The sequence below is a fragment of the Uloborus diversus genome, chromosome 7, assembly GCF_026930045.1.
Source record: "Uloborus diversus isolate 005 chromosome 7, Udiv.v.3.1, whole genome shotgun sequence".
NCBI lineage: Eukaryota > Metazoa > Arthropoda > Arachnida > Araneae > Uloboridae > Uloborus > Uloborus diversus.
Window position 1 is genome coordinate 68,487,430 of NC_072737.1, and position 25,975 is coordinate 68,513,404.

The 25,975-nt window shown below is 34.1% G+C and overlaps 1 protein-coding gene across 1 annotated transcript in view; it reads right to left on the minus strand.

Annotated features, from left to right (window-relative positions):
• Positions 1-3,016: 3,016 nt before the first annotated feature.
• Positions 3,017-25,975, minus strand: part of LOC129227009 (uncharacterized) — a 122,819-nt gene continuing 99,860 nt past the window's right edge. The window contains exons 11-17 of the mRNA XM_054861639.1: positions 20,459-20,488; positions 14,093-14,195; positions 10,919-11,057; positions 9,712-9,794; positions 7,017-7,068; positions 6,798-6,935; positions 3,017-3,121 (exon numbers count right to left, since the gene is read on the minus strand). Coding sequence (XP_054717614.1) covers positions 3,017-3,121; positions 6,798-6,935; positions 7,017-7,068; positions 9,712-9,794; positions 10,919-11,057; positions 14,093-14,195; positions 20,459-20,488 — 650 coding nt within the window. The remainder of the gene's footprint in view (positions 3,122-6,797; positions 6,936-7,016; positions 7,069-9,711; positions 9,795-10,918; positions 11,058-14,092; positions 14,196-20,458; positions 20,489-25,975) is intronic.

Genomic DNA, 25,975 nt, shown 5'->3' on the forward strand with positions numbered 1-25,975 from the left:
TTGGTCTTTATAGAGGCATAACGAAAGTTGTAGTATTTTGTTTGCTGTGTAAGAGACTTAGATTTGAAACACGTATTTTTTATTTAGTTTGATGCTCTTTGAAAGGTAATTATTGTCTTCATGAGTAGCTGTAAATTTTAAATCAAAGTGTCACGAATTTATTCTTTGTTTTTATAGAGCTATAATGGAATTTGTGGTAATGGATTTTCTATAAATAAGAATATCTTAAATGGCGAGCTTTTTGAAATCACATAATGAATTTATCATTTAGTTTGATGTTAGGAACCGTGAGATCTTTAAACGTTATGTTGTCAGTTTGTATACTTGCCTATTAAGTTTAAGCGTTTTTTCAATCTGGCTTGGATATGCTGCTATATGATTACATTTATATTCTGTGCTACATTACAGAGTTTAACAATGTTTCTGTTACGTGTAATCAAGGTGCTTCTGACACTTAACACGAAACGTTGGGGGGGGGGGGGGGGGACATGCTTTTGAAAACTCGGTATTTATTCCTGTAAACGCAATGCTTGTTCTTATTCTAATTGCAAAATGATTCTTCTCTTTTTTAAAGAAATACGTTGTTTTCTCAACCCCCCCCCCCCCCCAGTCTTTAGCAGAACTCAAAGGTGTTAGATTAATTCAGAAGTTTTCAACCTCAAAATTCAAAGTAACTACTTTTTAGCAAGTAGTTGTTGCTTTGAACGATTTTTGTTTTGAAACATTTTATTCACTTCTACTTCCTGTTTTTGCACGTAAGAAAAGACGTACTATAAAATCTACACGTATTCGCAGTCTTCGTAACAAATTTTTAAGTTGAATATTGTTCATGAAATCTGCAGCCGAGAAAAAAGTCTTCATTTATTATTATTCCGGATTTGAGAACTATGCGTCTTATTCGAAATTTACATTGTAATTTCAAGTACTATCATCATCATAAAACCTTACGATCAAGAGTTTAGTAGGTATTTATTCGTCTATCAATATGTTCATGGTAATGAGTGTTTGTGATCTAAAATATTGTACATACGAAGCTAATTATAGCCAAACGAATTTCAGAAACCACATATATAATTGTTAAATGAAATTATGTGCTGCATCTACACATGTGTAATTTTTTATACAGAACTTCATGAGTGTTTTGGTTCGGCTATTCGGAATCCTAAATTTTTGCAATCCAGAAGTACCTTATTAGAGAAATTAATTAATTACGTTTTTAAAACCTTTTTTTTTTTGTCAAATATAACTTTAAAACGGAGTTTTAAAAAATTTATCAGAGTCAAACTTTGTTTCATAGAAATCCTCAGTAGTGGCGCATTCTGACATTTTTATAGAGAACAGTATAAAATACAAAACACGATTCTCTCGTAAACGCAAGCAAATTTTTCCTCAGAAATACATTTTTACTTCTTCAGGATTATTCAAATGAGCTTTGAATCGGGTTTGATTAACTCATTCAGCACTCTTTTGGTTTAGTTTCTCTGTAGCGTGGTTTACTGATAACGCAGAAAAGGATCATCTTCTGGTCTTATGATGAGCGTATGTTGTATTGATTTAAAATAGGCAAGTGCTACTTTCCTACGAATATCTTTGAAACATATGGCAATACACTGCTTTCATTTCAAAAAAAATATACTAAATTTTTGATTGAAATCACCATTTAGTTAAACCAATGTTCAAGATAATCCATTTTCATTTTTGTGCATTTCAATAAATATGCTAAAATATCGGCATAATATGACTCCTATGTAGACTTGAGGGATTAACGGATTCTTGGAGTACGTATAAAACTTGACCAATTGCAGGGATCAGTCGAGCATTTTCCCCGACGGTAATCTTGTATTCTTTATGGTATAGTTTGTCCCACATTTGTCAAAATAATTTTAATTTCGTAAATTTTTTGAAGGGGAAAAATATTAGTTAAACAATAGTATTAAAAGTAAATTTTCAGGAAATTGCTTTTAAAATGATGGGATAAAAGAACTTAAGCATAGGGAAGATTTCTTGTACGTAAATACATGCTAATGATTTTGTAAAAGAACGTCAAAAAGGATTGTCAGTTTTGTAAAGCTACCGTTGGGGGAAAAGACAGCAAGTTTTGCATTTATGAACCTATGATGATTGAAAATTCTGGAAAGTATTGTTTTCACAATAGCATTTTTTTTGTGAAAATCTGTCGCTTTTTTAATTATTTCTTTTTAGAGGGTTCATTCTCAAAAATGAATTGCTCACTTTTGACGATTCTTCCATTTCAAGGTAAATTCTTGTCATTTACGACGATTCTTTTCTTTCTAAGTCAGAAACTCATTTGCAAATCTCACGGAAAATCTCGTCAATTTGGCGTAAAATTTTCTTGGAGCATTGTCGTGGTATCTGAGTGTGCGTTTCTAAGAGCGTTACAGGGTTGGGGGAGGGGGGGGGATTTATAACAGAGTTACGGGGGGGGGGGGAATTGAAAAAGAAAAAAAGTCGCAAATGCATTCCTGAATAATTTAAAAATACTTCATGCATTTTATTACTTTACTACTTTTGTTGGGTTGTGGGCACTTGGAACAGCTTACCAGAGAGGCTGTAATGGGCAAGGGGGTGGATAGTTTTAAGAGGGTCATTGATCTTTATTGCGGACTAACAAACTGATCAGGGCCAACCTAGTTGGGCCCAGAGCCTGTTGCTGGTCGTCAAATTTGTATTTAAGTGAGTTACGTTATTGGATTTTTTTATGATTTCATGAACGATTGTATGAACATTACAAGCGTAAAAATCGATCCAGGAACCCCTGATTTAACGGCAGTGATTCCTTTTCTAACCTACATCACAATTTCTCTCGTAAGCGTGCATTTTTTGCACATCTCCAGCAATGTAATCCATTTTCGCATTTCACCAGGAAGGGTATCACTTCGGTGTTACGTGTCATGAAAATAAAGCATTTCAATGCACCGTGAAAAAGTCAAAGAATCAATGGTCCTTTTAAACTTCAATCGACGAGCTGGAATCGCAGAGGAAATGGAATTTCGGCTCACACTTCTTTGAGGTACTTGATCGGACAGGGGTACGATTTCTCATTAGCACCAGTTCTGACGATCACAATCCCGTCCTTCTCGTCTCCGATCTGGATGACGATCTAGAGGGGAGAAAGGTGTGTTAGTTACTGTCTACCTCTGGGAAGTTGAGCTCCGCTGCTCGATCGATTAAACGATTCCGTTTGTTGAAATAGACTTGATGAAAAAAGGCTTAAGAGCTTGCGGATTCAGATTGCAGTGTTATTGCCCATTTGGCGAACAATATAATTCAGGTAAGACGGAGCAAGCGGTACAGGATTTTCTCGCCAATGAAAGGGTTGTGATGGTAGCCCAACTCTGCGCCTAATAATTCCTCTTCTTACTGATTGCTCTCCCTTAAAAGAAATGGACTTGCTCAAGACTATAGCTCAACTTGTCGGAGGTGGACAGTACGCTACCGTAATTTGAAATAACGGAATTAAATTCTTGTTTGCTTTTGTTCACTTTTGTTTTGCTTTTGTTTACTTTTGTTTTGTTTATTCGAAAAAATAAATTACAAAGGGAGAAGTTGATCAATAAATAAACAAACATCGAAATAGACTTAAATACAAGAGTAAGTCAATACAAGTAGAATGAAGTTGGGGGAAAAAAAAGGATTCATATGAAGGGAAATTTTTAGAACGAAAAAAAATCGATCAATCAACATGGAAACAGACTAAAGCACAGGAGTTAATTAATACAAGTAGAAAAAAAAAAGTTGTACTGTTGCGTAAAACCTTGATTTTCTCCAATGCTGTTCTTTGGGTTGTCATTTTCCTTGCTGGGTTACGATATTATAATTTATAAAAGTACATACTAGGGTAAATTCAGCAGTAGTATCCAGTGCTTCAGTAGTGGCTACTTCAAGGTATATGTTTGAAAAAATAGTTTTCCGGGTTTCCTAATGAATTCAAAAGTGCATCAAACGTGCCTGTACGTTTGATGCATTTTTGAATCTATTGGGAGACCTGGAATCCTACTTTTTCAAATATAAACCTTGAAGTGGCTAAGCACTGCTGCAGCACTGGTCATTACTGGTGTGTTCACCTTAATTGCTCTTCTGCCTTTACTTCTCTATTCTTGCTTCAATTAGTTAATGCAATCGTAACCTTCAACGCTGCTTCAGTGCGTTGAAGTCAATTTCTTTTTATTTTAGATTGCAATTCGAAACGAAAAGCCAGTTTCTTTTATGTATGTATGTTGTTGCATATGGCACTGAGACTTTTATAAACAGTTCAGTGAAATTTAGTTATGAATCCCATGACTTTCATAATAGAAAAGTGGTTGCAAGTAACGACAAATTTTTAACCTTCCGTGACTCAAAGTTGGACCGCGATACAATGATTCCGATCCGCTGCTTAAGCAACAGTTGGCCATCAAAAATGTCTTTGTTTCTGAAAATGACAGCAAGTTCGTAATTCTAAAATTCTTTGAAGAGTAGGGGTGGGGGGATCTTCTTAGTGCATTTTATATCGAAAAACAACAAGAACGACGCCTGCATATGAAGGAAACAAAGGGATGTAAGTGGACATTTTCAAGTTTTGTGAGTAAAACGTGTTTAAAGATGCGGTTCTAGGTAGGCTTTCATTGTTTTTTTTCTAAATCATGCTGTATAGCAGCAGCTACCAGGGCTACAAGAACTTTCTTTTGCCTCACAACAGAAAAGAGGTTCACATGTCATTTGTATTGGTTATCTTCAAGTTTTTAACTTTTTCACTTAAATATCTTTTTGCTTCTCACTGCTCATGTGTGTGAACATATTGATTTCTCAAAGCAGTGGGAGAAACAATTGTCCTCTCCTGGCCTCCCTAAATGACTAGCCTGGATGAAAGACAGGATCGAATCATTATGAGCAGGTAGTAATGCTAGGATTACTTCATGAACTCCTCAAGAGTGATATTGCAACAGCAAGAAAGAGTGTGCATAGTATCAAGAAAATTACATAATTACAGGAGCAATAGTAGTAAGATAGATATCTAAATGATTAAAAAACAGACAAAACTTATTGCGAATATGAAATTTACCACTGACACAAACCATTGATGATCTGCTTACAGCAGAGGATGTGGTTTGGCTAAGGTGACCTCACGAAATCATCAATGAACTCACTGAAAATGGCCTGCCGGGATATAGCGGCCTGCTTACGATGGAAATATTAGATACTGAATTAAACAGTTGATTTTGAATCAATTTTGTTTGTTTTTTAATAATTTGCATATCCATCGCTACGGCATCGTTCTTGCAATTTTTTCACGACGCTACGCACATTCTTGATGGTGGAATTTCACTTTTGAGGAGTGTATTTCTTCATCTTCTTATCAAAGCCATCTTCGAAGTATAGTTTGACCGCGAAAAGATAACCCTTGTCTCCGCCTTCTTTCAGAATTGTCCATTTTCGTGAAGGGGTGATATGGAGAGGAAAGTTAGAACGGAATTTGCAAGTGCGTCATTGTTTCTAGAGCTGGAATATGTCAAATTAGAATTTAAGAAATTATCCAAAGAGGTAAAACATTTTAATTTTGTGCAGTCAAGGCAGATGTCTCATTGGGAAAATCACACCCTACGTAAATGGGTGGGCCTTGGTTTTACTTCTTTCAGCCGCCATTGGTCAGAAATAATGTCTCCTATAAAGAATTTCAGTTGATAACTGGCGAGAGTAGGGTTGCAATAAAGAATGCAAAGGGTGTCATTTTTTACTTTTTTGCCAACTCAATGCAGTTATTGCTGCGACGTAAATATTTCAGTTCTAAATAATCACACTACGAAAATATACTAAGAGTACATTTTTCTTTAATATCGCCCAAATGTCGCTAAACTGGAAAATATGGCACGCGACAAGGATCATTTGTTCACGGTCGGACTTTAGTTCATACTTTGCTTTTGTTTGACAGCACGATAAGCACATTGCGTGTTGTTTTATCGATGTCAGACACATTGCATTGTAGACATGTTGACCACTTATCAATAAAAATGTCTTTTTTAATAAAAAAGAAGCAAACGAGCTACAAAATTTATTATTAAAAGTATCGGGAGTTCCTATGCCGCGCTGCAGCGATAGCGCTGATGCAAGCTACAATGCATTACAGGAAACGGTACACATCCAAACATTTATTTGCAGGAACGGTAAAAACTTTGTAAAGAATATAAAAGGTAAAAACTGATAAAAGTTGCTCACACATCTAGCTCTAAAGCAAAACCTGAGGATCTGACACCTTGTCCCTTTGACCTTGACTAAGGTCCTCATATATACGAGCCGACGCATCAGCTTGAGTTCAGCCATTTTGGATCGGAGCGCGTGTTTGAGTGGTTGTCTTTTCTGGCAAGTTATCGCGTTCGGAGATTTCTCACTGAGAGCAGTTATTAGCGGCACGTGAATTGTTTATTAAATAAAATATTGTTTTTGGCTAATTTTAGCAAAACCCGAAACTTTGCTCTGGTAACCCTAGCTCCGCAACACTGCAAAATCCGATCCGAAATGGCAAAACTTAAGCTGATGCGTCGGAGTGTTTATATAGCGGCTTTAACCTTGACTTCTCGTGGAAACTCACTCGCTTCTCTTGATTTCGCTATCCACAGGTTTGCTTATTTGCATGTCATTTTGTGCCGCCACAAAAAGTATTTAAAAAGTAAGGTTTATTCACGGTGAGAGTCCCTAAACGAAGTTAACTAAACACCCAACAAAGGCAGTTTGTTCATAAATTGCGAATTCTTCTTCGATATAACATTCTATTAGCAATGATTGGGGGAACCGATAATTACCTGATCGGTTAGAAGCTTGAGACCACTTTCACCGTCATTCACATGGACCGTATGCGTCACTTGCAAAGGTTGTTCCCCAGGATGCAATTTCGTCACATATTTCGAAGGAAAGTAACCAATTTTGCCTAAGCATTTACCCTGCAAAGATGGTTATTTAGTGCCTACCATAAATGAGGAGGGAAAAAAGGAACAATAATGAGAGTTTGACTAGCTACATACCTGCCACCAATCTGGATCACTTGTGTCTGTTACGGTAATGATACAGCCAGCCCTACAAAAAATACAACATGCTTTCATATTTTGGGCTTTACATTTTAACTAATCTTTGTATCGTTCATTGTAAAAGTAGTTTATCTGCCGTTTGGTTAAAATACGTATGTGTTTGGTAAGTGGTTATCACATTTAGTTGTACCTTTTGGTATAAAAGCGAAGCAAAGTTCTTTTAGAAAGATAAATATCTGATGACTAATTGTAGCGGAACGCTTGTAATTTTTTTCCAAAGCAAAAATTTGCAAAGGGCTTTATATATAATAAGGCAAAGTAAAATCATTTACATGGAGATACACCACTTTTAAGATGAACGACACATATGTTAACTAACTTGGACGTATTGTCCGTTTTTTAGAAGGCACTCGATTCCTTCCTCGTCACGTGGTATCGGATGATTCTATTGCACTGTTTTCGGCAGAAGGTATATTCGGATCCTAGCATTTTGTTGTAAAAGCAGCAGTTTTTAAAATGTAAGAAGAACTAAAATTACATCAGAAAAGTGATGTAAAGGACACTAAGGCCTTTTCCCACAGTAAAATGCTCGCCCAAGTTAAGGATGTCTGGTTTTTGTCTCCTTCGGAAGCACGTGGATTGCTTACCGATCACCCCCGCGTAAAATGGAACTCTGCGTTCGAGGAGGCGTGGCGATGTACCTTCTTTTAAAAAACTGACAATACATACAAATCGATTTCAGTTTTTTTCTGATTATTCAGTAAGAAATTAGTAAATGTTAAAGACTTTGTGAATGGTTGTTGCGTGCTTTGATGTTATAGTAACAATTTCTGTAATTCTAAATCGCGTGTTTCTAACTTAGGTTCAAAGTTTGACATTAATATATTACATGCAGTATACCGACAGCCCGGTTATCCCATCCAGAGACTGCAGTTACCTTCCTTATTTGGACACATTAGTCAGGAATAGGGAATAACCGAGGTGGAGGCAGATGGCCATCTCATTGAAGCCGAGGGGCCAACAAACTGGAAGATAAAACAAATTTATCTCACTAGCTATCTACCAGTTACATACCAGTTTGTAAGCACTCTCACTTTAATGAGAGGACATCTACCTCCAGCTCAGGTATTCTCTACTAGCAGTTACCGCACGGCGATGCCCGTGCTAAGAATTAAAAAAAAATTCGTTAAATAAAAAAAATCCACTCCCCCTCCCTTCTGATATGTGAAAAGAACATTTTTTTTCAACTACAATGCATACACATCTTTTGAAAATACCTATCAAAGTCTCTTTGGAATTTAAAACTATTCGCCAAAACACATAAAAAGATTAACAGTAATATTAAAAATCAAAATAATCCTTCAACTGTATAGTTCATCGCTTAACGCGCCAAGCAACCACGTTACCGTAACCCTGCTTTTTAGCTAGTGAAGCGGTTTTTTTCTGCAATTTAAAATGTTTCGCCAAATGAACAATGCTTTATTAAAAACGTTGTAAAGAACAATCACAATAATATGACAAATCAATTTCATTAGATAAGTAACTATTTTCAACTATAAGAACAAAAACAAACGTTGAAGAAATAAGGAAAAGAAAACCCAATAGAAAAATCCTACAAAATCAAATTATGTACCTGAATAACGAAAAAAAAAAACGCATTAAAAAATCAGTTCGCTGACCACAATAGCGTAGCCAACCACGCTGTGCATGATTCCTCGCAGCTATCGACAATGTCGGCCAGCGCTCTTTCGATGAGTTAACTTACCCGCCATCTATTAGGAATTCATAGAACTAAAAAATTAATTACAAATGTAATTTGCCATTACAAATATTTCGATCAATCTGATTTATAAAAAAATGGCCCATAGTCTTCCTTAATAAATGAACCATTCAACACAAAGAATCTTTTAATTCGAACCAATAGTTCCTTATTAGTATAGATTGGATTGGCAGATTCAGGTTTCTGTCCTCTCTGCTATCCCGGAGTACAGATTGCTGAAGAGCACTTCAATACATGCCCGACTCTTATTGACTCTTTTTCTTTTAATGTTTTTGACAGTGTTTCAATGATTGTTCTTGAATCGTCGTTCTTTTTTTATATTGTGTTGCTTGTAGACTTAGGACTTATGACCGAAAGATTGGAAAAATAGGCTAAAAAACAGACGTGAATCATAACAAAGGACTGAACTGACTACAGAACAAACTATGTAGTCGAAAGTTAACAGCATTTCTTAAACACCATGTACAACGTATAGGTTGACGTTTTTTTTTTTTAATTTAAAAAGTCAGGCAAAAAAAGTTAACCTCCAGTTCTTGTTTTCAAAATCTCGTGATTATGTCGTATTCACAGAGAATAGAGAAACTCTGCACTACATAGATTAATTGCCCTTTTTACTTTCATTTATGTGTAAAGCATATGGAATAAAAGATTGGATTCGTGAAAATTTTCAGAATACATTTTGACCAGTTTTGGAAAAGTCTGTTTGTGTGTGTATATATGGTAAAGAATGATTTTTTCAACTCTTTATCTCAAAAAGTAACGTAATAAGTAGTCGAACAAAACTCGGCATGCGCCCAATTTATTTGTGACCTTTTTATGTAATTGCAGAAAAATCTACAATGAAATGAAATAGGGTGAATGTAACAATTTACTTCAAAACATGCCCACTTGCATTTTATATGTTATACTCACTTCAAATCAATCTCGTCTGGATGACGACTTCTAAAATTATAAAGTACTACATAAAGGTTAGTTGGCAGTAGTCTATGAGGCTTCTGAAATGAGACCAAATAAAAAATACAGGATTAGTACCAAAAAAAAAAAAAAAAAAACTAGATTTAAAAAATTTAAGTTTTCGAAGCTATTACATATGAGTCACTCCATGTCGAGTGACTTAGTGGTCCCCACTCGACTTTCTTCGATTTGGATGAAATTTTATAGAGGTGCAGAATTGTCTTTGAAAATCATCTATGAACATTTTCAGCTTCCAAGATTCAAATCCTGAGGATCTAGGATCCCCCCTCCTAAAAAAAACCCCTCCAAACTGGTGGACCAGTTTGTGTGAGGTGAATTGCCATGTTTAGGCTAAGATTGCTACAACTCTATAAAATTTCCTTCAATTTGGGGACGTCAAGCGGGGAAGGTTAAAGAAATCAGGTACATTGACGCGGAATGCCTCAAATATTAAAATAGTTGTAAACGAAAAAAAAAAAAGTTTTTTTTTTCTGTCGCTAAGTTTCCGCGATGACATCAAGTTCATTGACATCACAAACTCTTCGACGTCTCTAGGATGTCATTAATTTCATATGGCAATATATAGACCTGTAGTGGTTAGGTACTGACCATACAACTCGGTATTCTGTTCAAGCACTACATCCTCACTCTTCCAGTTATAAACATACTCTGGCAGTATGGGTTCTTAATCAGCTCTTGTGTGGGTTTAAGTGATTGCACAATTGGGGTCTCCACATTTGCATACTGCTCTGATTGATGGGTTTCCCACAGACTCTTTGACGTCTTTGAGTCGTCATTGATTTCATATGACATTACAGACTCATTGACGTCTCCAAGACGTCAGTAAGTACATTAAATTCGTAACATTTCAGGAACAGCGTTTTAGATTTGTTCAGTGAGGTTTAATTGTTACTAGTGTCTGCATGCTGCAGATTTTTTTTTTCTGGGGGTATATTGAACGTGTTAAATTTCGCATGTTTCTTGAAAAATCTGCGAAGTTTGAACCCTAATTTTCTCTGCATTTCCTCACACCCATTTTTCGCCATATTCGGTCTTTCAACGTATGCATGAAGCAATAAACCCTACTCCGGCTCATGCATCAATACACTTAAGAAACACAACCAACTTTTGTAGCATGAGGCTTTCAGTTTATGGAGATACTTGCCGGTGAAGGACAAGGCGATGTGGACGCTGAGCTGAGGGACTTTTCATTATCATCTGGCAGATCAACTGAACTCATCCGGACGTTTTTGGCGGTGAGGAGATGTCTACGGTTGCCATGGACTGGACTTTGGGGAGCTAAAAAAACATCACATTTGTAAACTTCGCAATGAAACATGAACTGGAATGAAATGCAAAATGTGGCACACAAATACGCGCTTTAATACAACTAATATGGACAGGGGTTCTCCGATGGGACGTCACGGCAGGTCACTGTGACCTCCCAAAGATTTCTGTATTAGGCAGAATTTGTCTAACGTTTCGGCAAAGTTATCGTCATTCGAAAAATTAGGAGCTCTCTTCGGCAAAATTATCAGTCAAATTTATAGTTCTGTTCGGCAAAATCACTGTTCTCGTCTTTCCAAAAATTTAATTTCTAGGCGCCTCTGAATATGGATTATTGATACATCTTTCGCCCCTGTAAACCTGTTTGTAGTATGCGCACAGAACAAGTTTACTTGACAGGCGTCAAGGCTTTTGAAGATTCGTTTCTTTCTGCTAGTCGTTACATACACTATCAAAACTTCGGATGAAAGATGAACCAATTTTTCACTCTAGGTATTGCACACTTCACCAACATTTCGTGAAACTAGAATCGAATTTACGACATCAGCTTTTGATTGCCTCTCAGCATTTTGGTTCTGTAAAATCTGGTTTATTTAATTTCTTATATAATCAGCATCTCAAAAGAACTGCACGAAATTCGCCACAAAGGGACTACCACCATCGTCTAAACTGCTTGTTGAACTTTGGGCCTTTTACACATATGTTGTGTTTTGCTATGGACTACATTTAATTTTAACCAGCAGAACACTCATAGAATTGAAGGTTTTTGGGGCAAGACTGTGATATGCCACGTGAAGTGAATTTTTCAGTAGGCAAAATTCCAACTTATAAAAAATATTTATAGACTTTTTCCAAGGTATTATACACTCTGCAATAGTAAAACCAGATATGTTTTTCTCCAAATGACATAATCCGTCGTCATGTTTATTTCAATTTTTCAAAAGTGTGGCTTATCACGTTCTTGCCCGGAGCCTTTCAATTTTTCGATAGAAAATGGTCACTTAAGATTACAGCTCTTTTCGCTAGAATAGAAATTAAAATTTCATGAGAAAAGAGATAATAATAACAGGCAGGGATGCCCCGAAGGGAGGTCACGGGAGGTCACTGTGACCTCCAGAAAAATTTCCTGATTCGGAAAATTTTGTCGCGCGGTTCGGCAAAATTATCATCATTCGGCAGAATTTAGAGTTCAGTTCGACAAAGTTATCAGAAATCGGCGCAATTTGGAGTTCCATTCGGTAAAATTATCACAATGCGGCAAAAATGTGAACTTCCATTCGGGAAAATTGGGAAGACTGCCATCCCAAAAATATAAGTTCGGGGCGCCCCTGGTAAGAAGTTATTAATATTTAAAACAAATGACATTTTTTCACATGAAGCGAAAGAACAAGATTATAGAATGTTATTTTGCCATTTCCTTAATTATACTGTTAATTTGATGACATTCAAACAAGAACACGATGCAAATCATACATACATAAAACATTTATAAATGTATTCAATGCAACTGCGCGCTGAAGGGCCACTTCAGATGTTAGTACTAACTGTTGCCTCATAATTTCATGCGATTGTTCGTTTGTGGTTTAAGCAAGCTTCAAACAGTGAATGTTTCGATTTCATGCAGTTTTTCTTTGTATACACATAGAAGTATACGTGTAAACACTGAGCAAACATCATGAAGCATTTTAAAATAAATTTGAAATTAAAAGAAAATCTTTTCTTTTTATGCGTAGTATACTGGCATCCAAAAGTTGAGTATAATTCAGTAAGTTCAACAAATTAGAATTGGCTTGACAGCCAGCTGTTATGATGATGATCTTCTTCTATCCTGTATTTCCTTTCTTCCAATACAAGTAAATTTCTTAAAATTTTCCTTTTAAACTAAGTGATTATGCTCAACCTTTGGACACGAGAGGATACTAAGCCGGAAACAGATAAATCTCATAGAATATTGTTTATTAAATCTTTGATAGTTATTTCTCTGAAACAAATTTTACGTATTACCAAAACAACACTTGAATGATAAAGCTTTATCAATTGAAAATTTCCGAAAATGTAAATTACTGATACGAAGCAAATCTATTAAGAAAATGTTGCGTTTAATTTTCAACGATGATATCATTTGTCTGTTTCATAGCAGAAACTTTTTATGTGAATTAGTATTGAACTATTTTGAGGATTATGTTGACTAAAATTTTGCAATTATCCGAATTTTACAAACCCATAATTCTACTTAATCGCCGTATTTTAGGTCAATTTTCTCTCCATTAAGGAATTACTTTCCATTTTGCAGCTAATTACTCCGAGTTAATCTTTTATTCTGAAAATGACAGCTTATGCTTATTATGTGCCCATTTTTAGCAGGACTTCTAATGAGAAAATAAAAAAGCTCAACACTATTTTAACGTGCTACCTTTCACAAAGCATGAGCGCGCCAACAAACTTTTTCTTATGCATAGAAATTTTTTTTTTTTAGTGCCTATCAACATAGTATTATTCGGGTGATATCAATCTGCCTTATTTCAAAGCTTTTTGCGTTAAATTTATATTTTGCAAAAAATTAAAATTTAGGTAAAATTCTAAATTTTTTAAAATAATTTCTAGTAACATTTTTTTATTTTGTAAACAAAACGTTTTAAAATTTCAAACGGTTATGTTTATTTATTTGTCCTTATCTTGTAAGTTTTATTTTATAAAGGTAAACTTTAAAATTCCTAATGCTAAAATTTATTTCTTTTAATCTTTATAATTAGTTGTTATTTTTTTGCAAACGAAAAGTTTGAATTCCCAAATTTCAAAATTTCTTTCTTTTTTTTTGTTTGTAAATTTTTATTTTGTAAACAAAAAGCTTCAAAATTCCAAACTCTGAAATTTTCAATACTGATATTCACTATTTTCTAAGTATTTTTTAGAAGTTTTGTCAGATCTTTTTTTTCTCCACCCTACAATGTATTCTAAAAACGATCCTCTTGAAAAGTATCGAATGCACTTGGGTGCTCTTGGTACGTTACATTGGTTATGAGAGCTATGATGAGAAGAGGGCTGCCCTAAAGGATGGTGCTGCCTACGGTGCACGTGCTCGCTGGATTCCGGACTGTCCAATGAGAAGCTCTTCATACGTAGGGAGAGCCGCTTCCTCTGCGGGCTGTGTGGGGCTGTGGAAAGAAGTAAAAAAAGAAAAAAAAAAAAAAACCCCGTAAAATTAGACTTTTTGTTTCACTTACAGAAGTCAGTACTGTTCACCTCCGACAAGTTGAGCTATGGCCTTGAACAAGTCCATTTCTTTCAAGGGTAAGAAGATGAATTGTTAGTCGAGGTTGGGCTACTATTGCAACCCTTTTATTGGCGAGAAAATCCCATACCGCTGGCTAATAATTAGTTATAGTAATATTGTTTGCTAAATGGGCAGTACACTGCCAACTAAATCCGCAATTTCTTAAGCGGTTTTTTCCAACCCTGTTTCAAGTAATGGAACCGTTGAATCGGTCGGGCAGCGGAGCTCATCTTTCCAGAGGTGGACAGTAGTTTACGACAAGTTGCCGCTCCATAGCCGGAGCTAAAGCAGATTTGTAAGTAAATACCGAACAGCTCGTTTCGGCATCTAGATCTGCAATTTCACCCTTGTTTGAGGTCAACTGTCTGGAATAACCAGTATAGGCAGCTTCAAAAGAGGTTTTTTTTTCTTTCTTGCTGTTGGAGTCTGTTGATTCACAAACTTGGGAAAAACTGCTGTCTCTGGATGCCGTCACGAGCTGTTCGGTATTTGTTTGCATAAATTACTTTTCATGAACGTACATACTTTAAAATAAATAGGACTAAAAACAAACACAAGGAAACAATTTTTAACAAAATTTCTGGAAAGTTGAATTTTTCAGCTGTTATGTAGGAAAATAGTCATGCTGATTGCAGAACTGTAGGCTGTCCACAAATAATGCTATGTTTTGAGAGGAAGGGGGGGGGGGTGAAGTTGTGACAGTTTGCGACAAAGGATAGGAAGGTGGTAACAAGAAGTGACATCATACTTTTTTTTTAAAACGAAATCTCAATGAAAAATAGCATGACATGTGACAAGGAGAGGGGAGAAGGTTGAAATGTGTGATAACCTGTGGCAAGGGGGGGGGGGGCGGGGTCAAAAATGAGGAAAAAAAGGTTTGACATTATTTATGGACAGACCTTTAGTTTTCTTCACCACGTTAGCTTTTTCCGTCAACACCTTATGTGAATGTGGCCCTTATGACCACTTTCCGTGGAATAACGTGTTCCACACAAGACTTACTGTTCTCCTATTAGTCGATATAAGCACTTTAAAATTAAAGAAAAAAGTGTTTCTTTTCTAAATCTACTGTTTGTGATTCACTTTATTGTCACGGGGAGGGAGGGGGGATGGGCAGTTAAGGAATGCAAAATACACTATAAAAAATATATAAAAAAAGGCACCAAGAAAGAGTTGTGAGAATGAAACAAAATGTTACATACGTGAGGGCAACATACTCTTATCACCTTCTCGGGCCTGTGCGATGCCTCGATTTGTCTCAAATGGAGCATATTACCGTTGAGCAAATTGCAAGTCACAAATCGAGCTTACCTTCTCAATCACTCGAAACAGCTAGTTGAACAGCCTGTAAGTTTGATCGAATTAGTGTCGCGTTTACAGTAACTGGGGTACGAAAAAGCGTAGGACATCCTACGAGACTGCTAGTCTCACTACTCAACTGTATCGCATTATGCATTCTCGCTACAGATTACTCAACACGGTACTAAAAGCTCCATTCATTTGAGTTTTTTTTTCCTGTAATATATGATTATTTTGCTTTTGCCTTTACGTGTATGTAAATTTCATTTCATTCTGACAACTTTTTCCTATTGCGTCGACTTTCGTCATAGAGTGCATTTCCATGTTTATTAGACATCTGAAAAAGATATGTTTTTTTTTTTTTTTTGAACTGTGCATGCAATGTAAATATTTGTTGCGAACCTAAAAAATATTTTCTTTTGTCTTGTATTTTTCAAGGATGTCCTACATTTTGTAAATTGGTCGCTTTGAGCCTTATGTGACGACCTTTGAGCCTTTGGTTCAATAGCTTAAACATTTGCCTTGATGCACTAGAACTGAAATCGTCTTTGTGTGTGTGGACTCAGTCGACATAATAATCAAAAAAACAATTTACAGATCTAAGTCGTCAAATCACTGTTCCCCTATGAAAACTGCTTGTTGTATAAAAAATTCCACATACTGAAAAGATGGGTTGAGTTATTTTGAAGAAGTTCCTCTAAATTTAAAAAACTTTGGATTAAAAAATAACTTGAAATAAATATATTCTCCTTGTGACAAGAAAATCTTGTGGAGCACATGTTACGATCTATAGAACCAAAGTGGAAAGAAGCTTACACTGCACAAAATCAACGGAACGTTGATTTGCGATGGATAGTTTCACATGGAAAATTCTGGAGGTGACATTTTAAGGGCATTTACTTCGACTCGCCAAAGCTTTAAAAGCATTTTTCATTTTTTAACGCTCATTTGCGTTTTTTAAAACTTCACCTTAAAATAAATATTTGTTTCTGCTACGAGTAGGAATATTTATAGTATGAACTTCCATTGTATGCAGATAGAATAGTTTCCAAATACTTAAAAAATGTGTCTATTTCAAGAGCAAACTCACTTTGACTTTTTTGAAAAGAAAATACGGACTTTTTTTTCAGTTCGTGAACTATTAAAAAAAGAGTCGTCAATGATATGTGTTATTCACTACAACAGAGAGGTTTTAAAATGTTTTCGCTTTAGACAGTTGAAAAAAAAAAAGAAAAACACAATTTTAAAGAAACTTTACGCTTGGTTTACGCTTTCATTGAGCAATCTAGATAGTTTTTAAATCTCATTTCGCCTGTTAAACGTCATTTAATCGATTTTGGATGGTCTTTGGTAACTATAAGTCACGTGATCCTTTTAATTGAACTGAACGAATTTTAAAAACTTCACACATCCTTGATTTATGTTTTGAGTTCACCGGAGCTCAGGCTTATTTTTTGACGTGAAAAATTCAAAATTCTGTCCAGAACTTCAAAGGCCAAACTAATCGTTTTCGAAACTTTGGTATAAGGAAATTTGCGCCATATTTTTATAGTTTATTTACAAAAGTAAACTTTTACTACTAATGCCTTTTCAACAGAATACACTTTTTCGAGGGGGGAGAGGGAGGGGGTCGCCCATAAGCTCCTACCTGGGTATAAACTACCATTTTAATATTGGTAATAAGTGTTAAAATTAAGGACTTGTAAAGGAGGACGATGTCCCTTTTTGGCTGCAATCCATGATTGTGAAAACATGAAATTAAAAAAAAAAGGAATTCAAATTTTATATATATATTTTTAACATTTAAACCAAATGCTATGTACCATATTAATGATAGAGAGCAATATAAATCAACACCATGAAGGATATCAACATCAATATCAAATATAACAAACTTCCAAATGTTTTCTGTCTGTCATCAAGAGCGCTTTCACATACCTCCTGCTCTGGGTGTGTCATCTTTCCAAATGCTTTAAAGTGTATTTTAAAATTCAATGCGTTTAAAAAAAATCATAATTTTTAAAGAAAACTTCAATGTGAAGCATAAGCAGAACAAAGTGCATTTTTTAAAACTCAACAACAAACCAATAATAACAGTAATGAATGCCTCATTAATTACAATTATAAACATTTTAAAACTAATTCATTTTCTTTTGATTGTGCTAAGGTGTAATGAACTAAAATTATCATTCACGCATAAAAAGTGTTTCTATTTTTTTACAATTATGAAGCTTAAATTATACGATAAAATATTTTTAAAACATTGATAGGAAACACCAATAGATAATGCACGTAAAAACAGAGCTGGCATTCAGTTAGACAGTTAATTTTTAAAGAAATAAAATTGATCATAAGATCGCATTTTTTTGTATCACGTGACGCAGAAAAACATTCTTTACTAACGCTGCTAAAATAGATTTTTCGTTATTTTCTTTCGTGTACGAGTGGATTGTGTTAAATTTTAGAATTTTGTTCTCATATAGAATGTTTATTTTTCAATTGAGAACAAAAATTAAAATCGATATGATTGTAATAACATAGAAATGTAATAATAATTTAGCTACTTTTAACGAAAGTAGCTATATTAGTTTATTTCAACAATTGGATGATTTCATGGGCGCCCATATGCAAAATTGTAAGGGGGGGGGGGCTCAGAAATTTCAACCATGGTTTAGCAGGATATTTTCCCCATGGAGGCGGATTTCAGGACAGATTAGAGTCATTAAAATTTGACATTTTTAAATATTTATTCATTAATGGGTGGAGAAAAAAGATTTTTATATTTTTGCAAAAAAAAAAGAGTATTAAAAGCAGAGAAGTTCTAATTTCCAAGGGGGGGGCGAGCTTCCCCCCCTTGCCCCCTTATATGGGCGCCCTTGGATGATTAGCTTGCTAAAGTAAGAGGTATATATTACAATGATGAACGTCATATCACGACGTTTAAGTGAATGTTGATTAATTCTGTTGATAGTTTAAAGCTAAAATAAGTTTAATAGAATAAATTTCTCACAACATCTTTCCTAACAATTATAAAAGTTCCATATCTTCTGATGAAAATAAAATCGCCAAAATCTTTCATGAAAATTATACGCATTTTGACATTTCTAGCATACGCTGTTGCTCCAGTTTAATCGTTATAATTTTATATCAAATGCTGTAAACTTTTTAAAGAAAATGTTTCTCGTATTTGGAAAGAGAATATACAACACACTGAAAGAAGTTTCATGACATCTCGCTGCTAAAGGGAAATTAAAAATATACAAATTTTTGTTTACATTCGAAACTTGTTTAGTAGTTGGTACAAATGAAGTTTGAACAAATACAAACATATCATGCACAGTAACAAAAATGTGTAACACACAAATAAACATTTACTACTTTCTAACGTTCATCACAACAAGTTGCGAAAATATTTGAAACTTTAAGCAAATTAAAACGCAACTAACTTCAGTTTGAACCAAATACTGAAAAGCATTAAAACACACTTTGAATCTTGAAGAATATTGAATGTAGGGTTCCTCACAATAATATTATTCTAATCTGTCAATTGTTACTCACGTAACGAGACATTTAGTATGGTTTCAAGTTTTTCCTCATAATATCAGTTAGTTACACTAAAAGAAAACACTTTAAACCTTATAACGGTATTCTGTGCTACATTTCTTGAGTTTAGTTTTTCACGAAAATGATTACTAATCCACGCATGCAATTTACATTTAACAGTTAAAACGTAATCGTGCAACATTAACATCAATCATGCATCGACGTTTACATCAATAACATAGTCGTGCAGATGTACATACGCTCAAAAAGCACAAGATTTAACCTTTCAAAACTAACAATTTTCAAATGCCAAGTCAATAAAACCTGAAAGCCAAAAGCCATATTCTATGCAGCGTTTAGACGTATTAGGAAAAGGATTCCAATTTTTTAATGTATCGCAAGCTAAATATTTTGAAAATTCTTTCTTTATATAATGACTATTGTTGTTGTTAATATTTGTTGAGGTTCGAAACTCACACTGAAGCAACTTTTAACTGTCTGTTTAGTTTATTTCCGAAAAGTATTGAATTTCTCTAGTCAGCAAGTCGAATTTTCTATTTGCGTCGGCTCTTTCCCCCAAAATTACTAAACATTAAAATCCTTTAAATACTTGCCCATTAGGTGACGGTCAAATTAGTGGAATAAATTAATTGTAGATATATATTTGAATATTTATACTGTTAACGAGATCTAACGAAAAATTTAGTTTAAAAACTAAAAGTTGATTCGAAAAATTTACTTTCTCTCGTAATGGAACGTATCGGGTTCATTACACCCATGCTGTAGTTGTATGTAAAACAAACTACAGTAAGAAAATCTGAGGAAGTAATGACTCTTTGCAAGTAAAGCTCTGAATCGCAGAATCAAGTAGTGACACGTCCGCCATTTTGGGTCGAAACACTGTTTTCTTCCTATGTTTGCTATGGTAAAGTAGCGTATTTTGCTTCATAATTGTCGTTTCTTATTAACTCTTCGTTAATCCACAATCAAGAAACAAAACACGCTACTTTATCATAGCAGACATAGGAAGAAAGCATCGTTTAGCCCCAAGATGGCTGATGTGTCTCTACTTAATCTTTATTTGCAAAGGGATACCACTATTTTTCAACGGAGATACAGCATAAAAATTTGTTTTTGCAAAAACGTAGTACATCGCTTTGCAGAAACGAATCACCACTTTGCATAGTTATACCAAGAAAACATGAATATGAAATGTCATGCAGAATTTTTTTTGTGATACGACATCAAGAAGTTGAAAGTGATTTTTGATAAAAACATCAGAATATTACAAATAATGTATACCTGACACGATTCTTCTGTTTCCTCCCGCGCCTGTTTTATCAATGAAAAAAAAATTCAGGAAATAAATACAACATTTGGTTTGAAACAAACATCTAAGAATAGCAAATTTTGAAATAAATTAAGTTATCTTGAAAAGAATAGGAACTTTTAAGCGCTTTGTACATTGTTTTATGCTTCGAAAAATACCAGTAGTACACGAGTATGTTTTGTTGGTAAAAAATTACCAATTAGCAAAATGCTATAAAAATGCTAGTCCGTTAAGTACAGTATATTGCGAATTGTAATTAACATATACTTTTTCTATTCTGTCTTGTCTTAGACCATGGCCCCACTAGATGGCACTGGCGCACCAGTTGAGGACAAGAATAAGAATAATCTTTTATGGTTTGGCATGAAACATTTAAATTAGAATTTAATTGGAAAAAATATTTTGTACGTATTTGGCAACATGAAGCTCATATTCAAATCGGCATCTGTTAAGCAGCTGCTTCAGACTCGACGTTAAATCCCGGTTATCACAAATTTGCCATTTCAACTGCGCTTGCGCGCGGACTTAGCTGATTTCAAAACTCTTGCTAAATTAATTACAAACATTTTAAATTTGGTAATAAATATGAGATGGCAAAAGATAAAAATTAGAAATCACAAAGTTTTTTCTGATTTAGTTTTTAGGCCTCGGTAAAGATTGAATTTTGCGTCTTAATTATTAATGGATTCGGTGTCTGAATCGTCTGTCCTTTTTCAGGACCAAATTTTTTACCTCAGAAGAGCGTACTAGAATTTCAGCATCACTTCTAATACAAAGCCGAACCCTCAACTTAAATAAAAATGTATAATACTAAGTTGTTTACGCCTAACGTAAAATATCCGCAAAAGACTGATTTCTGTACTAATATTCCAATCATTTTTGAAGTAAACAACGTGTTTTACTTTTATGCTAAACAAATATTTCCAAACTAATAAATATTGAAGTGTCATTTTTCTCTTAAGATTATCAGTTATTCATATCCGTAGTTTCATATAATATGTCACGAAGTCGCTGTGAAAATATTCTAATCGCATTCATTAATTTGGTGGGACTTTCGCTCAGCTTAAATATAAACAAGCAACACGAAATCTTAAAACAGAAAGCCCAAAAAGCTAAGTCCGCGCGCAAGCGCAGTTGAAATGGCAAATTTGTGATAACCGAGATTTAACGTCAAGTCTGCTTCAGACCCAATATTATTTTTGCAGTAACAGCATGTGATACTAATGTGTATATACTGAAATTTTACGGGTAAAATCAGCGGAAGAAAAAAAAACCCTGTGAGACTTAAAGATTTGTTAATTGGATTGTACTTTCGATTTGTAAAATGTCAAAATATTTTTCCCATTGAAAATCGAATTTTACCAGTTTGAAAACCACCTCGAAAATTCGGATAACGGTGCTTAAACATCAAACAGGTATTTTTCATTTAAATAGTATTTACTAAATTCAGTTATTTGATTGCTTGTAGTTAGAGAACGAAATCCTAATATTCATTTATCAACGAGGATCTAAAGTTCTGTTTGAGTTTGAAACGTTATGTGCTTGATTCATCAAGTGCTGTGCTGAATTCTTTTGCATCATTCTAATAGCATCACATTTCGTAATGAAGCATAAAACTATTGGGCAAAGCTTTCTTTAAAGTTCCACTTTGTAAATATATTTTACAGTGCAAATGTTTTAATAAATGTGCACTAAAAGCGTTGAAAAACAATTCGGTAAATTGATTTACTTCAGTTATTTTGAGAAAAGGGTGCGATTGACATTTACATTTTATGTAAAACTCTTTTTTCTATGATGTTTAACAAGTTGACCACACCTGTAACCAAAGTTCATTTCTTTGAAGTAAATTTTAAATCAGTCATAACAGTACCAGAAAAAATCGTACAATGAAAGAGTTGATGATTACATTCATGAACATGAAAGCTCTCAATGTGGCAATGAAAATCGGTAGAAGTTCAAATGCACATCTTCATGCAACGAAAACTTACAATACGACATTACTCTGGCAAATATCTTGGAAAGTATTCGGAAACGAATGCTGTTAACGTAATTTAACAAAACAACAAATTTACAACAGTTATCACAAGAACACATAACAAATATAATGAAGCTATGTTTCTTCGGAACGATATTTTTGCGTTTCTTATCAGGTTTTGTGAATTAGTTAAGTTAGGAAAGTAAATTAATAATGCCTATATTTAATTACCCTTAAGTTTACTTTTTATGTTTTGATGTGTCAAGAGTTTTCCAGTTTTACTTAATTTTACATACGTAGTAGAGGAAATATTGAAATCACGGAAATTTTCCCATCAAATTTTGGTCTACATTTACATTTTACTCAGTCTCAAATGAATGTTGAGTATTTTTTTCTGCCCTTCCGCACGTGCATATGTACCTAAAAACGTATGGGCGCACGAGATATCCATATTGGCCATCCCGTAGTTAATAGCTACAAATTTTCTCGTGAAGTCTGTGTATGTATTGTATCCAGGGTTCATACTCTATTTGGAGAAAAAATTCCATGACTTTTCCAAGACTTTTTCATGACTTCAATGAAAATTTTCATGACCTCGTTACACGAAGAGAATAGCACTATTTAATCTCAAACTTGGTAATATTTGGAAATGAGCATTAGCAAAACCTTTATATGAATGCCACAGCCTCATTGAAGCACTTACTCATAATGGAAAAAAATATAAGTGCACACTTAAAAAACTAAACTATTCTTATTTGTCTTCATCATATAAATTTAAGTAAAGTAAAAATGTGGTGAAGCGAATATGATGATGCTTAAATGTCATATTAAGATATATATTTTTGATATTTTTTTTTAAACAGGCAGAATGATATAGAAATTGACAAAGGTTGAATGAATCATCACTAAGTTTCAATAAATTTGCTTCAAAAGTTAACTTTCAGTGTCAACAGTGCCTTTAATCATCCACGTAACTTGACAGTAGTTTGGTTCTTTAAAGTAAAGCCACATAGTTTAGTTCTTCATGTTTCTAAACCAGATCTTTTTAGAAAAAAACATTCAGTAATGAATCAATCTTCTGATTCAAAAGTATGTTTGTTTTGTTTACAAATTTGCATAATTTCAAATGCATACAAATTGATAGGTTCAGAAATTCCAGAACACGTTTAATTCCCAACATTGAATGTAGCAGTGGGTCGAATGGATTAGTTTTGTGTGCCCTATGTTGGGCACTACTGTGATAGAGCATTAGAATTTCTCTTTTTCTGTATTCTATTGCCTGACTTAAGATCTTTATTTTCTAAAAGATTCAACAAATTAAGATAAACTCTGATAAATTTAATAATAAAGTCCTTACGAGTGATGGAATCGAACTCACATGCAATTCAATTGCTTTTTTTTTTTTTTTGAGTGGGTGTGGCAAAACTAAGAACGTGAAATTTTGCTACTACAAAATATGAAACATAAGAAGTGTTGAAAATAACAGAAAATTAAAAATAAGTGATGTCCAGGCAGTAAAATCACATTACAAAAAACGGCAAGCGGCTGCGACAGAAGTGGATGCAATGAGATTTCAAAATTCAGATTTGATTTTTGGATCATTCCATTTTCCACTTTTAATAGCTTTTATGTCCTATACTGTTAAATCACTCAATTTCTAATGCTCCTTTAACTACAGTTCCTTTCTCTTTGTCCATGACATTTTTCCATGACTTGAAATAAATTTCCATGACTTTCAATGAAAATTTCAATTTTCCATGACTTTTCCAGGTCTGAAATTCTGTTATTTTTTTTCCATGACTTTCCAGGATTTCCATGACCCGTACGAACCCTGTGTATCTTGTATAACTCGAAAATGGTATGCCGTAGACGATTGAAATTTTGTATGTAGGCTTTGAGCGGGATCTCTTTGTGCACTTCTCCTTTTGGTTGCATTCGGATGTTCCAAAAAGGCTTTTTCACACTTTTTTTGAGGCAAATTTGCTAATCTCTGTACAGACTTAAGTGATGTTATAAGTTGGCAACCACTTGATGATATGTTGCAAACCATTTGGTCGCCAAGTTTTTGTCATCGGAAAAAAATGATTTTTCGAATCTGGTCTCAATTCAGAGCTATTGGCGATGTTTAGCGAATGATCCTTTGAATCAAGTTAAAATTATCAATATTTAGAAGATGAATCATTCTACAACATTTTTTTGCATTGATTAGCGGCAATACTAGGGGCGTAAGGTAAACGCACTAGTTAGTGGCTACATTAAACATATTTTGTGTCTTTTTTAAACTGTGGGTCTACAATATTAATTCCAGATTTAAAACTCAATCAGCGAATTATAGCCCAACTATTCCTTAATCGTCCCGTTTTCTAAAAATGCCAGAATGTCAATTTTTTATCCATTTTCTCCCAAACTTCAAATATGATCTATTGGTGACCACTCCGAAATCTGAAAATTTCAGTAGTAGCCACATGTATGAGTCAGTAGTGGCCATTTGACATTCTTACCCTAGAATTTACATTACTTTAAATTCAAATAACTGATGAATAAAATTGATTCAATATAATAGTTACATTAAGTAACAATATATTAATCACATTTTATTGTACATTTCTTTCTTCGAAGTACATAAGTACTTAGGATAAAATAAAAAGTTTTCAGTAGAAAACTTGTACTTGCATTTTTTGTACACTAATGTAAAAAATAAAGTAAAAGAAAATATATGTACTTTTTAAGTAATATACATATAAACTTTGGTAAGTATAAACTGAATGATCACTATCACTTCAAAATCACTCGTAATAAAATAGTAAGGTAAGCACACTATTCAATATAATTCTAGGGCATTTTGTTTCCTTCAACTTACAAAGGCACATCAATGGATATAGGAAATTGGTAGCATAAGTTTTCAATGCTACTAAAGGCAGGGTGTCCGCGCACCAGGAAAGTCATGGATTTCGGCTATGATCGAAAATGGTCATGAAAAATCATGATTTTCAGCAAAAAATGCTCAAAAATCATGGAAATTGACAATTTGTCTTGGATTTTGAGTTCAGGAACATGCATATTTATCGAATTCTACAAATTAGATTAAACATACACATCTTGGCCATTTTTCACGCTATTACGCGTCAATCCCAATTTTTCACACATTTCGAAATCTGATTGCATCCGCTTCTTTAATACTCGCTCGGTTTTCTTTTCTATGTGGTTTTACCATTTGGGACATTTATAATTTTGTACATTATTTTTAACCCTCCTTACATGTCTATTTGTGTAGTTGAGAACTTTTAGACTTCTAATTTTGCCGATTTCATTCACTGCGAAAATTTTAAGTCATCCATGTTAATTCAATAGGCTCATAAAAATTATCATTAATTCGCAGCTATGTCTTAAGTTAATGAAGATTTTAGAAAATAAAATTGGTTTGAAGAATTAATTACGGACGTTTTTGACATTGATAAAATACAGAAATCAGGGAATTTTCAAAGCTAAAATTTTACAAAAGTCTATAAATGTT